General features: G+C 43.2%; 1 protein-coding gene across 5 annotated transcripts in view; it reads left to right on the top strand.

Annotated features, from left to right (window-relative positions):
* The first annotated feature begins 10,798 nt into the window (after positions 1 to 10,798).
* SEC24B (SEC24 homolog B, COPII coat complex component) overlaps positions 10,799 to 16,155 on the top strand; it is an 89,248-nt gene continuing 83,891 nt past the window's right edge. For 4 of the 5 annotated variants that reach the window (XM_032860029.1, XM_032860018.1, XM_032860007.1 and 1 more), the window contains exon 1: positions 10,801 to 10,988. In XM_032860029.1, coding sequence (XP_032715920.1) covers positions 10,862 to 10,988 — 127 coding nt within the window. In that variant the 5' untranslated portion in view covers positions 10,801 to 10,861. Of the gene's footprint in view, positions 10,989 to 16,155 lie in introns of all 5 variants that reach the window. The other variant, XR_004382963.1, reaches the window with a different exon arrangement.

Genomic DNA, 16,155 nt, shown 5'->3' with positions numbered 1-16,155 from the left:
TGAGCTTCTTAAAAACCCCAATTTTTAAAAATTTAGAAAGGTTTGTTAACGACAATGTTTTTAGTGAGCTAACTAGATAAAGTTTGCTAACCTTTTTTTTTTTTTAATTCTCAGTAATCTCCTTATTGAAACTTCTTGGGTGGGGAGGAATCAAAAGTGGTGTTCCTCAATATGCTTGAAATCTCTTATACTTTTTTTTTTAAGATTTTATTTATTTATTTGACAGACAGAGATCATAGGTAGACAGAGAGGAAGGGAAGCAGGCTCCCTGCTGAGCAGAGAGCCCGACACAGGGCTGGATCCCCCGGGCTCGATCCCAGGACCCTGGGACCATGACCAGAACCGAAGGCAGAGGCTTAACCCACTGAGCCACCCAGGTGCCCCTCTTATACTTTTTCATACTCAACTATAGCATAGAAGAGAAAATCTTCATAATGGATATAATTAGCTACTGGAGACCGGATCAAATACCTTCATACCTGGATTCTGGAGTCTTTCAGGCAACCCTCTCTCCTTTCTTTGTGGCTTCCCCCATTTCCTATCCCATTCACTGAATTATTGAGATAAATGTGATCTTGGGGTGAGTTTCTTAATCTCTTCGAGTTTCAGATTTCTTGTTTATAGAATTATTATTTTTTAAAGATTTATTTATTTATTTATTTGTCAGAGAGAGAGAGAGAGCACAAGCAGGGGGAGCAGCAGGCAGGGGGAGAACCAGGCTCCCCATGAAGCAAGGAGCCCAATGCTGGACTCGATCCCAGGACCTTGGGATCATGAACTGAGCCGAAAGCAGACACTTAACTGACTGAGCCACACATGGTGTCCCTATAAAATTATTTTTTAAATGTCTACTATTTTGTGGAATTAATATGCTAGCATACCTAAAGCAATGCCTACCACATAGTAGGTGTCCCCAAATGGCAATATTTTTTTTAAGATTTTATTTATTTATTTGACAGACAGAGATCACAAGTAGGCAGAGAGAGAGAGGGGGAAGCAGGCTCCCTGCTGAGCAGACAGCCCGATGTGGGACTTGATCCCAGGACCCTGAGATCATGACCTGAGCTGAAGGCAGAGGCTTAACCCACTGAGCCACCCAGGCACCCAAGAATTTTATTTTTATTACCAACTTTCCCCTTATTTTGAAAGTGTACATGTTGCTTACTAACCGTAGTGATTTGTATACAGTTCTTATCATTTATGCCTAATGATCATGGGACAAAATTATGACTATGCCTTTTGTTTACATATATGCAGATTAGCTATCAAAATGACTACATTTTGTATCTCTGAAGAACTCATGTATTTGCAGCCATTATAATTTTTTGCTACTTTATCTTGGTTGGCTGATTACAATATCAACATAATACATACCACACACACACACATACACACATAGAGAAGATACGTTACCTAAGCCCAGAGTGTGTCTCAAAGCACATATTTTCCAAACTTCAGCTAGGGGCAAAACTAACAGATACCAGACCCAATGACTTACTCTGCCTTGGTTCTAGAGAAAGACAGTGGGTTATATGACCTGATTTCAGCTCTACAACTTCTACACCTCTGCTAGAGTTCCATGGAGAACAAAGTAAGAACTCTTTGTCTTAGAAAGTAGGCAGGAAATCCCCCACTTCACTCATGTATCAGAAATCTCCCAGATCCAGGAAATAAGAACAGCTAGGCCTTAGAGATGGCTTTTGGATGAAGTTTGTGCAGTCTACGATGGGGCACCGTCCATCCAGTTTCGGTGGGCAGTTTCATTCAAGGATAATAAGACTAATTTTGATAAATAATAAAGATCTTCAGTAGGTTCCCTTAAAGTTGTAACACAGAAATCTTTCACAGGGAAAAAAAAAAAAGAAAGAAAGAAAGAAAGTAAAGGTACCTACAACACTTCTATGTACCATTCCTCACTATCCGTGACAGTTAAATTCTCCTCCTCTTTCAATCCCTCAGTCCCTCCGTGTTGTTCTCTCGGTATTGCTTGTACTTTGCTCACTCCCTTCTTCACACGTGGTATAAAAGTAAGCAGCCATCAGTCGCATGCAGCCGGGCACCAGCCACAACGAGGACAGCTAGAGGCCTCTCCGTTCTCTCCTTGTGAGAAGTATGTAGGATCCCTTAGAACGTATCGTTCTCTCTTCCTGAATGTTTTTTCTCAAAAGAAATGTTCTCAGAGAATTTCTGGGGAATAACATTACCCATGTTGTTATATTTAAAAGAAGAAAATCTCATGGGAGAAATTTCTGTTTAAAATAACCCTCTCCCATACCAACTTTCTTGTAGCTCGACCCCCATAATACCAAATAAATGTGCTAGAATGTGATAAGGACTTGTTTTAGTGTATTACACAGCCACTGTGAATAGGATTCTATGTGATTTCTACTTTTCACCAGTGAAGTAAAAAGTTGTAATAAGAAAAAAAAACCTTTCGAAAGAAATTGTGAGCCAAGAAAATAATGAAAATCTACTTCAATCCTTGAACAAAATACAGCAGAAAGAAAGACCCCATGGGAAGAATACCATATTAGCTTGCAGGGGTACCTTAACAAAATACCACAGACTGGGTGGCTTAAACAATAGACATTCCTTGGGACACCTGGGTAGGGTCGGTGGGGCATCCAACTCTTGGTTTGGGTTTGGGTGGTGATCTCAAGGTGGTAAGACAGAGAGACCTGTGTCAGGCTCTACGCTCAAGTCAGAGTCTGCTTGAGATTCTCTCTCCCTCTACCTTTGCTCCTCCCCCTTCTGCTTGAGATTCTCTCTCCCTCTTGCACGCTACTCTCTCGCTCTCTCTCAAATAAATAAATAAATCTTAAAAAAAAAAAAAAGGTAAATTCCTTTTCTCATACTCTGAAGGTCTGAAGTCCAAGATCAAGGATTCAACAGGTTTGGTTTCTACTGAGGAGTCTCTTTGGCTAGCAGATAAATGGTGGCCTGCTTGCTCTGTCCTCACATGGTCTTTCCTCTACGCACAAATATCTATGTCCTCATCTCTTCTTATAAAGACAGCAGTCACATCGATTAGGGACAACCCATATGAACTCATTTTACCTTAATTACCTCTTTCAAGGGTCTATCTTCAAATACAGTCACATTCTGAGTTATTAGTGGTTAGGACTTGAGGATGGGTCCGTCAGGCCCCTTGAGAACGTATCTCTTTGGCATGCAGATTATTTTGAGAACCTGTGCGCCCAGGAGAAACTTTTACGCTTCCCTTAACTACGTAGAAGAATCTAAGTTAGAGAGTCTTTCCAGAATAAGGGTATTAGCAAAGATAAAATTTATCTGTGTGACCTATCTACCCAGCAGGGCAAACATCTAATTACTAAACATCTGCTCTTCTTATCTTCCTGGAATTACATTCCTTTCCTCTGAGGTCCCAAATCCCTTCCCCCTTCTTAGTCCAGAATGACATATATACCTCGTTTTGCTGGTCTCTGGAATATCCATGTCTATGTGGATTCCTTGTACATATGCTCTTACATTTGATTTTCTTCTGTTAATTTGCTTCGTGTCAATCTGATTTTTAGTCCCTCTAGGACCTTTGAAGGGGACAGGAATTCTTGCTTTCTGACATACAAGTTACAGGGGAACACAATTCAGTCCATAACAGAGATTTAAATTTTGTTGGAATTTTAGTTGGATATGCTTTTAAAGACTGTAAGGATATTAATAAGCATTTTTGTAATTACTGAAAATATCAAACTAAATGAAATCCATGTGGCAAATGGAATGACAAGTTATGGAAGCTGGAATGGGGAGCAAGTGTGGAGCATGTGTAGTTGAACTTCTCTCCCACTATGGGGCTACCTTTTCCAGAATTCCCAGAATCCCAGATTAAATGTAGCTCATGATCAAAATTCAGCTCATTTGTCCTGTTCTGACACCTGAAACAATAGACTTAACACTCTTCAGAAGAAAGCTTTCTAATATTTTAGGAAGTTAGACTCATCTTCTCTAGTCCACCCCCCCCACCACCCACAAATTCTTGCACATTTTTATATGTCAATCTTTTTTTTTTTTAAGATTTTTTTTATTTGAGAGAGAGAGAGCAGGAGAAGTGCAGTGTCAGAGGGAGAAGCAGACTCTCTGCTGAGCAGGGAGCCTGATGCGAAACTCGATCCTGGGACTCCAGGATCATGACCTGAGCCAAAGGCAGTTGCTTAACCAACTGAGCCACCCAGGTGCCCCAACCTTTTTTTTTTTTTTTTAAGATTTATTCATTAACTTGAGAGAGCATGCATGAGTGGGGGGAGGGGCAAAGGGAGAGAAAGAGAGAATCTCAGGCTGACCTCCCCACCCTCCCACCTTGAGCTTAGAGCCCTACTTGGGCTTGATCCCATGACCCATGAGATCATGACCTGCGCTGAACTCATGAGTCAGACGCTTAACAACTGAGCCACTCAGTCACCTCTATATATCGTTTCTTAAAAACCTTGTCATCGTAATGATTTTTTTAAAAGTGTGTCCTAACTGAATCAGTATGTTTGGCATATTTAATCTGGGATGTTTTGAAGAGAATTGTTTCACATAATTGACCTTTTTATGTAATTGAATCTTATCCTTTCCACTTGTAACAAAAAAAAAATGAACTAGATCTGAAATATAGAAACACCCCTTCTTAGGATGTTTTAACTTACGTAGCTTCATAAATAAAAATTTATCTTCTGGAGCAAGTTTGTCAATTTTGCATGCTTCCAGCAGATGGCACTAAAGATTGTGCTCAGTAATTTTAGTCGCGGGTAGCCCTTCCCAGCCCCTTCATGGCCTCTGCCACCCAGAAAATAAGGGTTTCTGAGGGGTAAACACACAAGGATGTTGCAGGGAAGGAAACTAGGCTGGGGTCACCCATAGGCCCCCTGAGTTGTCCCGCTGTTTGAGAAGGATGGGTGTTTCCCGCATCTCGCAATGCACTGTGGGCCACAGTGTGCCCTCGCTCTTCAGTTGGGAAGTTCTGATCTGGGCCATCTTCTTATTAGTTTGGAACCTATAATGAGTTTACTTTTTTTTTACTTTTTTTTTTTTTTTTTTAAGATTTCAGTTATTTATTTGAGAGAGAGAGAAGAGAGGGAGAGGGAGAGAGAGCAGACTCCCTGCTGATCTTAGAGCCTGACGCAAGGCTTGATGCCAGGAACCTGAGTTCATGACCTGAGCCGAAGGCAGACGCTTCACCGGCTGAGCTGCCTGGGTGCCCCTGAGTTTACATTTTTAAAGTGTATTTTATAAATATGAATCCCAGGTCAGGGAGAGAGCAGTGAGAATTTTGAAGGTATTCAGAATAAGGCTTTGAAGATAAAGGGATTTAGGAATGGAAATTCATAATAATTAAGTATACAGTGAATTGGCAGGGCAAAGAGTGAATCATGCCATTGTTATGGACTGAATTGTACCCCCGCTTCAAATTCATATGTTGAAACATCAAACCCCACGTGACTGTAGTGGAGCTAGATCTTTAAGGAAATGATTTAAGGTTAAATGAGATCATAAAGATGGAGATCTGATCTGATAGAACCTGTGTCCTTACGCAAAGAGACACCAGAGAAGTATCTCTCTCTGTCATATGAGGACATAATGAGAAGGCCGAGTTCTGCAAGTACAGAAGAGAGCTCTCACCAGAGCTTTACCAAGCTGACATCCTGAGCTTAGATTTCCAGCCTCTAGAGCTATGAGAAAATAAATTTCTGTTATTTAAGTCACCCAGTCTGTGGTATCTTGTTGTGGCAGCCTGAGGTAATACACCATTTTTTCTATAACAGACAATGATCAGCAAGAGGAAAGATAAATGCCAAAATGGAAACACTGCTGAATGTGTGGCAAGGTGAGCAGTATCAACATCCCATGGCCATTAACCCATTAGGAGCTGGTTTGGGATCTTAAAGGCCTAAGAAAATACTGCTGCTGTAGAATGCCAGGGAAATGCCAGAACTGGAAGCATCAGCATCACCTGGGAGCTCATTAGAAATGCAGAATATCGGGCGCCTGGGTGGCTCAGTCAGTTAGGCTGAGCGTCTACCTTCGGCTCTGGTTGTGATCCCAGAGTCCTGGGATCAAGCCCTACATCAGGCTCAGCAGGGAGCCTCCTTCTCTCTTCTCTCTGCCTTCTGCTCCCTCTGCTTGTGCTTCAGCACGCACGTTCTCTCTTTCTCTCTCACTATCCCTCTGTGTCAAATAAATAAATACAATCTTTAGGGGCGCCTGGGTGGCTCAGTGGGTTAAGCCTCTGCCTTCAGCTCAGGTCGTGATCCCAGGGTCCTGGGATTGAGCCCCGCATCGGGCTCTCTGCTCAGCAGGGAGCCTGCTTCCCCCCCGACCCTGCCTGCCTCTTTGCCTAGTTGTGATCTCTCTCTCTGTGTCAAATAAATAAATAAAATCTTTTAAAATAAAGTAAAATAAACACAATCTTTAAAAAAGAAAGAAGAAAGAAATGCAGAATCTCATGACATCCCCAAATCCACCAAATCAGAAACTGCCTTTTAACAAGATTCTCAAAGTGATTCATATACACACTGAAGTTTGAGAGGCACCACTTATCGGTTGCTACAGGCAAAAAAAGAGAAGAGTAAGCTTGCTCCTAAAACTTCAAAGAGCTGGGGCACCTGGGTGGCTCAGTGGGTTAAAGCCTCTGCCTTCAGCTCAGGTCATGATCCCAGTGTCCTGGGATTGAGCCCCGCGTCGGGCTCTCTGCTCAGCGGGGAGCCTGCTTCCACCTCTCTCTCTCTGCCTGCCTCTCTGCCTACTTGTGATCTCTGTCAAATAAATAAATAAAATCTTAAAAAAAAAAAAAACTTCAAAGAGCTGACTCAACTTTCTGTTTGGTGGACATGCATATATGGCCCAGGAGGTAAACTTTTCTACTTACTCAGGACTTGTGAATATTGGGGCTTAGAAACAACGGCGCTTTAGGAACCTAGCCTAATCATATGTGAGAGTTTCTAAGGGTTCTAAAATAGGTTGTATAGCCTTGCTGCTGTATATCTCTCTGTGTGTGTATGTGTAGAGAGAGAGCTGTCCTAAAGAGATTTCAAGTTACATAGTAGGTGCTCAGTAAATGAGAATTCCATTCATTCAATTCCCTTCAGAATAGCAGGTTAGAAATTCTCAGATGGCAGACTTGTGGGCCATGTTTATCATATTCCCAGTGGAATATATACGGTTGTTCAATTTAATTAATTGCTTCAGACTGCTGTGCATTTTCAGTTCTTCCATTTTACCAATTTTCTTGTCTTTCCTGTATTTATTTTGCCAATAGAGATTGTTGCTCTCAATGTGTCTGTATCAATAACAGCTCTTCCCCTGGCCTTGTGATTCATTGTTTCTAACTTGCTATGGGCTGGAGAAGTATAGAAATTACAGTACTGTAGATCTAAAATAATAGCCAAATATTCTAAGTAAGAACCTGAGAGAATTTCCTGCATGTACTTTTATGCACAGGTTGACTATGTGATAACTATTTGCCTAATAATCCCATTTCTTTTTTCTTTAAGGATCTTAGCTATGTCTTTGATGTTCAGATATAACCCTGCTACTCAAAGTGTGGGCCTACTAAAAATGCACTAAATGTGTAAATGTACCAGATAGAGGAGGAGAAAGAAGAAAAATAATTTTTCATTTTGGGAGAAGGGACACCTAATAGGGAAAGCTTCTAAAAGAGAAAAGGTGGGGGTGCCTGGGTGGCTCAGTGGGTTAAGCGTCTGCCTTCGGCTCAGGTCATGATCTCAGGGTCCTGGGATCGAGTCAGGCTCTCTGCTCAGTGGGGAGCCTGCTTCCTCCTTTCTCTCTGCCTGCCTCTCTGCCTACTTGTGATCTCGTTCTCTGTCAAATAAATAAATAAAATCTTTAAAAAATAATAAAAATAAATAAATAAATAAATAAAAGAGAAAAGGTGTTCCACAAAGTCAAACAGGTCAAACAGGATTTAAAAACTAGAGAATTAAAAAAAAAAAAAAACTGAGGAAGATACAGAAAGAATTGGACTATCATCTTCTGAGATACACACTGGTCTTTAGTTGTGAAATCTCTTGCACCTTCTATTAAAGAGAATAGGACTCCTAAGTTAAGGGTGACAAATAGTGGTACATGTGTCAGAACTTCACACTCGGCAAAAACGTCCCTCCTGTACCTGCAGAAGGGCTTAATTTCAATTATAGCACTTTCCCACTGAACACAGACTTGGAGTCAGCATTTGCCTCCAAACTGCCCATCATTTCAGAACTGACACAGGCCCTACCACATTTGGCATTTCTGTATTTAGATGTGTATTCGCACATCTAAAAACTATGACTTTTAATGACTGGTGTAAAAAAAAAAAATTGAAGAGATGTCCTGAAGAAAAAGAGCATCACCTCCTAATGTTAAATAAAACAACGAACCAATTCAGCTTAACTTTGCTGTTCAAAAGCAGTGTTTCTCCTATTCTCCTGTGTGTCAGAATCACCAGGAGAGACTGCAGTTGGGTGCCCTGTCCAGAGTTCAGTAGGTCCTGGGTGGGACCTAATAATTTGCATTTCAAACATTTTGAGATCCACCATTCTAAAGAATACTGGAACAAATTTTAAATATGTAAAACTGAAAAATCCTTTGACAAGCAAAATAGTACATCATAATTAGCATAGCTTTATGAAGAAAAATGTAAGGGAACCCAGCAGAGTTTGTAGTGAAAGAACAAAGATTGTGAAGCTAAATAGACCTTGGTTTGATCTCTGGTTCTGCTACTTATAGGTTCATGATTTTTACTAAGATGACTTGAACTCTACTAAGCCTTAGTTTCTTCTGGTAAAGTGGGGATAAGAAAAATATCCTGTAGAGTTATTGTGAGGACTAAATGTATCAAGTGACTAGTACAGTGCCTGGTGCGTGGTTAAGTATTCATTCAATCCTTCTTCCTTTCCCTCCTTTTCTCCATTGATGGCAGTCATGGAACTTAAAGTAATGGAGTGAAATAACATTTTTTTTTTTAAAGATTTTATTTATCCATTTCACAGACAGAGATCACAAGTAGGCAGAGAGGCAGGCAGAGAGAGGAGGAAACAGGCTCCCAGTGAAGCAGAGAGCCTGACGCAGGGCTCGATCCCAGGACCCTGGGATCAGGACCTGAGCCAAAGGCAGAGGCCCCAACCCACTGAGCCACCCAGGTGCCCCTGAAATAACATTTTTTAAAAGGTTGTAGGATCTGACATGCAAAATATTCTTATAACCATACTAGAAAAAACTACAGTGAATTAGTGGACAAAGTGGAAGCAATTTAGGTTGTAAAGACTGTGGGGAAGATCTGCGGAAACATATGGTCGCAGTCCACCTCTTTAGAAGTCGCCGGTAAAGTAACAGGGCTCACCTTCATTCCATATACCTGTGATGAAAATGGGATTCCTATACCCAGGAAAATACATTCAGGGGCACAGTACCAATTGCCTCGTTATTCCCTTACCCTCATAATGGTAGCCCTTATCCAGGAGTTTTTCTTCTGAGCCTTTTTTCAAAAAACTCCTGGAAAAGTGTTGGAAGAGCTTCCCCCTTTTGTCTAAGTGTAGTGTGATATATCGTTGAAAATCATAAAACCCAAAAGCACAAACCCAACCACTGAAATCCTATTTGTAGTCCATTTGGGTCATTAAAGCACCAAGTACCATTAATTTATGGCAATGAGGAGAGGCAAGCTTTGCATTATTCCGGAACACACTACATGATCTCCATAATTAATTCAGTAGACTTATCACTCCAGAAATATCTTGCTAGATCCCATTTCGAGTTCAATGATGTTTCTGAGCAATTTCATTTCGAATACAGAATGATGGTAGCATACTCAGAATTCCAAGATGGCGAGACGACTTGGCTAATGTAGTCCAAGACTTGCTTGCCTGTCAGCATGCTGGGACAGGTCAGGGATTCAAAGATTTCAATGTAGAGGAAGCAAACTGAATTTTTGCTTCGGATGCTGGAGCTCCTTTCCTAAACATCGAAGAATGAAGCTACCCTTGGCAAAAATCATAAAGATAAAGCTTGTCCTCCAGTTTCTCTTACTCTGTTTTCTCCTTCCTCTTCCCCAGGTTTAAGTCGGCGGGAAAAGTTTAGAATATTATTTCGATTCTTGTGCTTATCAAAGAGAAATGTTTCCTTCTCCTCTGCTGAAGATTAGAATTCCCTGGGAATTCATGGACCCTGAAAGCCATATTTCCTTTAGAGTTAAAAGTAAGGAGGGGAAATTCAAGATTAAAAAACAAAACCGAATCCAGGGTTCTCTTTCGGGGGAAGGGAGGACGGGTGGGTGGGGTCAGTCCGGTGCAGCGTGGCCCCAGGGCTCCGGATGTCACCCCGCGGCTCTCGGATCCCCCTCCCAGCAACGTCGCGCCAGGCTCGCCGCGCGCCCAGCCTCCGCACCGGTGGGAGCCGGCCCAGGTTTCCTTCTCCTACCGGGGTCCATCCCTCCCGCCTCACAGCGACCCTGGCTACGCCGAGGCCAGAGCCTTTGTCGCCAAGTTGGCGGTGAGGCCGCGGCCCCCTACTCCGCCTCGGGCCCGAAAGCGCCGGGCTTCCGCCGGCAGGGGGCGTTGCAGCGGCGGCCCGAGGCCCGCGGTGCGGGGACCGACCCGAGGCTGGAACCTCGCACTCAGCGTTGGGGGCGCGCAGCACCGCCGGGCGGGACGGGCCTGGGTCAGGGGCCAAGGGCCAGGGTCGCGGCACTCGCGGCGGCCCAGCCTGGCTCCGCGGTGCAGCGCCGGCACGCCCGGCCGCGGTCCCGGGCGACTCCCTCGGTGACGCGGGGCGCGTTCCTTCCTCTTCCTTTCGCCTCTCCGGCCCCGCCTTCCCTTCCCTCCGCCCACCTCCCCGAAGCGGAGCTGCCGCCGCCAGCCGCGCCGTCATGTCGGCCCCCGCCGAGTCCCCTCATCGGGCCGCCAGTGCCCGGATCTCGCCCAAGCTTGGCGGAGCCACAGCCTCAGGAGCCGCCGCGCCCGCAGGCCCGGGCCCGGCGCCGCACCAGCAGAACGGTGAGGCGGCCCGCCCCAGCGGAGCGCGGGGCCTAGCGCCGGCGGGGCAGCCTGCGCGGCCGCTCAGGACACACCGGGCCGGGCCCAGAGGGGTGATGGGGCGGGGGATGCCGGAGGTGGGGGCCAGGGTGAGGGGAGCCGCGGACTAGGCCAAGCTGGGGGCGGCCTGGGGGGGGGGGCCGCGGGGCGCGGGGGGAGGGGACGGGCGCCCTGGCGTGGGGGCGGGGGCCGACCCGGGAAAGCTGGGGCCGGGGCTGTTTACGTAATGTGACCCTAGGCCCGAAGGCGTCCGGGGTTAGTAGGGGAGGTGAACAGGGAGGGGCCCAGGTCCGCTTTAAAAACCGTCGTAACCCGGCCTGAGCGCCGGCGAGTTGCCCCGAGCGACCCTTTCGCCGGCGAAAAGGCGAGGCCGCGGAGTGCGCGGTCTGGGGAAGCCTGGTGTAGCCCTCGAGCTGCACGGATTGTGCCCTTCCCGTCTCAGGAAAATTGCTTTGATTTCTGCGGCCCAGCGAGCACGTTGCCTTGAAGGGAACTTAAGTTAGCGCTCAAGTTTGTAGACAAAAGGGTGTAAATATGCAACACAAGTGTAACCGTAATCCTGACCCAGTTCGGCCGCAGGCTCTGTCATTGCTGCTGCGGCTGCCGCTCTGGCGTTTGGAGTCTGCTTGTGGTGTTGGAAAGGGAGCAGGTGTCAGACGGATTTAAACGAACACCTTTAGATGGAGGGGGAGGGGGGAGCTTTTTTTTTCCGCCAGCTCCACTTTCAGAAAGACGACAGCGTGCCAGAGTTGGCCCGGCTTGGAGGGAAGCTTTCAAGGCCTTCATACAGGCAGCAGCCAGCAAGACTTGAAAGCCGCGTTCATGCTAAAGTCGTAGCATTTTAGTATGCGGGAGGTTCAAGTGAAAAACGATCATTTCTAGGATATTTATTCCCTGATCATTGCGATCTGAATGTTTTGTGGGTGGCGCCGGGAAAGGGGGACCTCACGTTATAAACTTGATAGTATTTTAGATGAGAACCTTCGAAAGTCATGAAAAAGGCCCTGTTTTTGTAAGAGAACAAAACTACACTAGTACTTTTCAAACAGTTGTTAGACTGACCTGTTTTGTCCAGGAAATTCACTGGACTATATAAATCAGTTCAGCCAATATGTGGTTTTTCAGCTGACGCTTTTCAAACATGAATACCATTTATCCCGAGAATCAGAGGTTGAATTTTTTTTTTTCATAAAAGTGATGTCTTGGGCCGACTATCCTTTGGATCAGCCATACTTGTCAATATTACATGCTTTACTTCCAGTGGTCATTGTTTACTAGGGTGTAGAGTGAACAGTGTAGTAGATTTTGTGTTCCTGTCCTGAACATTCATAAAGATATTTCTGAGCAGTGTTTGTCCTTGTAAACTTGATATAAATTGTTGTTTTTCCTTTTAAACGGTCTTCTGTGTAAAGGAACTGGCACGTTTATTTAAGGAGAGATTGCGAGTCTTTTGGAGTATTGTAAACCCATGTTTAACAGTGATCCAAGGATTGTCTTTTCTTGATTTTCTGCGTATGCATTATTTTGTTAGTGAATGATTTTTTTTTAAGATTTTATTTATTTATTTGACAGATATCACAAGTAGGCAGAGAGGCAGGCAGAGAAATAGAGGAGGAAGCAGGCTCTCCGTGGAGCAGAGAGCCCAAAGTGGGGCTGGATCCCAGGACTCTGGGATCATGACATGAGCCCAAGGCAGAGGCTTTAACCCCCTGAGCCACTCAGGTGCCCTGTGAATGATTTTTTAAAGTGGCAAATACGTCTCTTAGCCTTACAAATTTTGTGAAGGCCCAAGAGATGCCAGGATATCTATTGTAATGAGGATATTAAATCTGTTAAGAACATTAGACGCCAAATATAGATGATGCTTTGTTTCTACTGTTTGTAATCATTACTTTAACATAATTCATTACTAGCATTTGTTGCGTATTTACTAGTTGGGTACTTAAGATTAGCCTAGTAGAAATCAGAATCCCTGCCTTTATCCTAAATTCACCCTTATTTTGTTGATATTCAAGTTGATTCTGACCTTGATGGATTTGAAGGGTAGGAATAGGAGGGCAAGACTGTCTTGAGGCAGAGGTTACAGCATGAACTAAAGTCTCTAATTGTGAAAGTGCATGGCATGTTTAGAAACTAAGCTGTCAAGAGGCAAGAAGTGTGCTGGGTAATAGGGAGAACCCAAGGCATTGAAACTGAAAGGAATACTTAAAAAGGGGTCAGGTTGCAGAAAAGCCTTAAATGTCATTGTCATGGAATTTGGAAATTAAATTCCTCCTACATTCCATCTCCTTCATAGGCCAAGAGAGTAAATTTTACCAGTTCTCATCACAAGAAAAACAAATCTGTAATTATGTATGGTGACAGACGTTAACTACACTTATTCTAGTGATCATTTTGGTAATTTATACAAATATTGAATCATGTTGCATACTGGAAACTAATAGAGCGTATGTCAGTATATCTCAATTTAAAAAAGATAAAGAACTAGAATCAATTTTTTTGTTTTATGGAAGGTAGTAGCTTAAGTTGAGAAGTAACAAGGTCAAATCTAATTTTGGGGGGTTTTTTTTGCTAATCTTAGAAAAAAAATTTTTGCTGCATTGTATCGGCATTTATAGATAAAGACTAAGCAGTCCTTTGGGGTTTTGGTTTATTCTTTAGGCCTACATGAAACAGTTTGCCTTTTAATGTGTCTCTGTGGAATTCCAGACATGGTGAAAAGAAACAGGTCAGAAGTGTGCATATGAAACATTACAGGAGACAGAATTGTTAAACTGGAATGGTGTCTAGTGATCACTGATTTTAATGGTTATCCAACATTTTAAAAATCAGATTTATTTTTTCAAAGAAAGTAGTGGCTAGAGCACTGATGGAGAAATCCGAAAAAACTGAACCTGCTACAGTTAAAATAGAGGTAGGGGTTCAGTTGTTCTTGGAGTGCAGTCTGAAAAACACCTGGTCCACTTTTGTAGATGTCCAGTTTTGTAGATGAAACCAAGATCTGGAAAGGTTAGGTGGGTATGTTTTTCACCAGTTCCTGTGTAAACTTTGTGAGGGCCGCAGTTTTGTTGCCCTTGTCACTGCTGTATATTCAGGTATTCGTTAAACATCTGTTACATCAAGTCCAATTCAGTCTTCTAATTATTCCAGTTCTCTTTCTATTAAGAGACTATAGAAAGTCTCTTTAGAGACTTTGACCTATTTTTGCAAGGGTAGGGAATAGGCAGAAAACTGACACTTCATTATCACTTTTGTTTTCTAGGTTTAACTGCTCACATGCTTTCCCCCCACTCATTTTGAAGATACAGTTTGACTTGAGCCTGTGACGTACTTGTCTTAAACTTCCTTTTGTGTACTTGTATTTCTATACTTCAGTTTTTCACTGAGCAGCTTATGGGCTTTCAGAATTATTTGTATTTCCATATGAAGTGTTAGTTGAATATTCTTCAGATTTTTCTCCACCTTTTGAGAGTCTCTCCAAAGCCCAGTCCTCAAAGAAGGGAAGATTGAGTGAAATAATATCCTGGTAATATGATGGTGTAATTCCAAAATTTCTCCCAGTTGACTTAAATTAAAAGAGATGTTTTAATTAGTTTATTTATGTATGTATTTATTTTAAAGGTTTTGTTTATTTATTTGACAGAAAGGCAGCAAGAGAGGGAACCCGAGCAGGGGGAGTGGGAGAGGGAGAAGCAGTCCTCCCACCAAGCAAAGAGCCCGATGCGGGACTCAATCCCAGGACCCTGGGATCTCAACCTGAGCCAAAGGCAGAGACTTAACAGACTGAGCCACCCAGGTGCCCCTGAAAGAGATAGTTTAAAAGCTTTTGATGGTGGGGGGGGGGGGGGGCACTCGGATTTAACAGTAAACCACTACCGCTTCATTCTATTTAAGAAGCAAATGGTACTCATTTTCAAATGAAAACGTGTTTTCTTCTTTCCATATGCCTTTTCCAGGAATGATACTATTGGCAGTTTTATCATTTCTATAGCCAGTCATGTGAGAAAGATGAGTTAGTAATGGGAATTACTGGGATCCATTATGGAAGATATAAACATACCTTTCGCTCAGCAGTACAATCGGTCAGTTATAGGAAACACTTCAGCTTTGAGAGCACATGCAAAATTTAAAAGGATAAAAATCTCCCTAGTGTGTCTGAAGTAAGTTCCTTTTGCTCAGAGCAGGATCTGTGTCTCAGGTTTCTAGTCTTCCTTTATAGCTTAGCGGAAGCATCAGGTCCTCTGGTGAAGATATTGCCATGGTGTAATGTAACCATCTGGATACAGCATTTCCTTCTAAGCTGATTAATATTTCGAGAATCTTAAAAATCATTCCTTATATAAACAAGTGCCTTTTATCTGGATTTAACTTTTCTTTTTCATTGCCGTTTGTGTTGCATTAGTTATTGCGGTATCTTATTCCCACACCACACCCTCCCTCCCCTCCTGGTTTCTGAGACTAGATCTGTAATAATTTTTGTAAACCCCATTCCTTGCCACTGATTATAGTATTTCAGCTAACTTCATTTTCCTAATTATCTGTAAACCCTGAAGTATTAGAAGCCTAAAGACACTGAAATTTTTGAGCCAGTCTTCAATGGACTTTCCTAGAAATGAGAGCATCCTCACAGTCAGCCCTGCATGTGAGAGCAGATCGTGTTTTATTCAGAATTGTCAGAAGGTGTGGGCTAGTGAGAAGGTTGACGGCTTTGATACAGCTCCAGGTTTTATAGAGGTAATTACTTTACATCTCTGAGCTGAAGGGGATAATAATACCTTCCTTCTAGAGTTGTTGAGAGAATTATATTAAATAAGTAACTATTTTTAAAGTACCTGGTGCTTAGCAAAATGAGATACTTAGCAAATGAGAGTCTCCTACATTCCTTCTCCTTCAGAATACCAGGATATAATTTCTTCAGATGGTGGAGACTATATGAGTTTTCCTCATCATATTCCCAATGGCAGCAGGCAGTAGGCACTCAACTGAGTAAGTGAACTTGGCTTCATATTCACTATTGTTTTTGAAGACGCCCCTAAAAGGATCTGTGTAGGGCCAGCTCTCCCTATCCTTTCCTATATTTAAGGCTCAGTCACTGTTTCCGTCTTTTTATTATCTTATTCCCCTGCCC

This window comes from Lontra canadensis, unplaced genomic scaffold (assembly GCF_010015895.1).
Source record: "Lontra canadensis isolate GAN:19392208 unplaced genomic scaffold, GSC_riverotter_1.0 scaffold1, whole genome shotgun sequence".
Lineage (NCBI taxonomy): Eukaryota > Metazoa > Chordata > Mammalia > Carnivora > Mustelidae > Lontra > Lontra canadensis.
The sequence above is the reverse complement of the archived record's forward strand: the minus strand, read 5'-3'. Positions and strand labels throughout refer to the sequence as shown.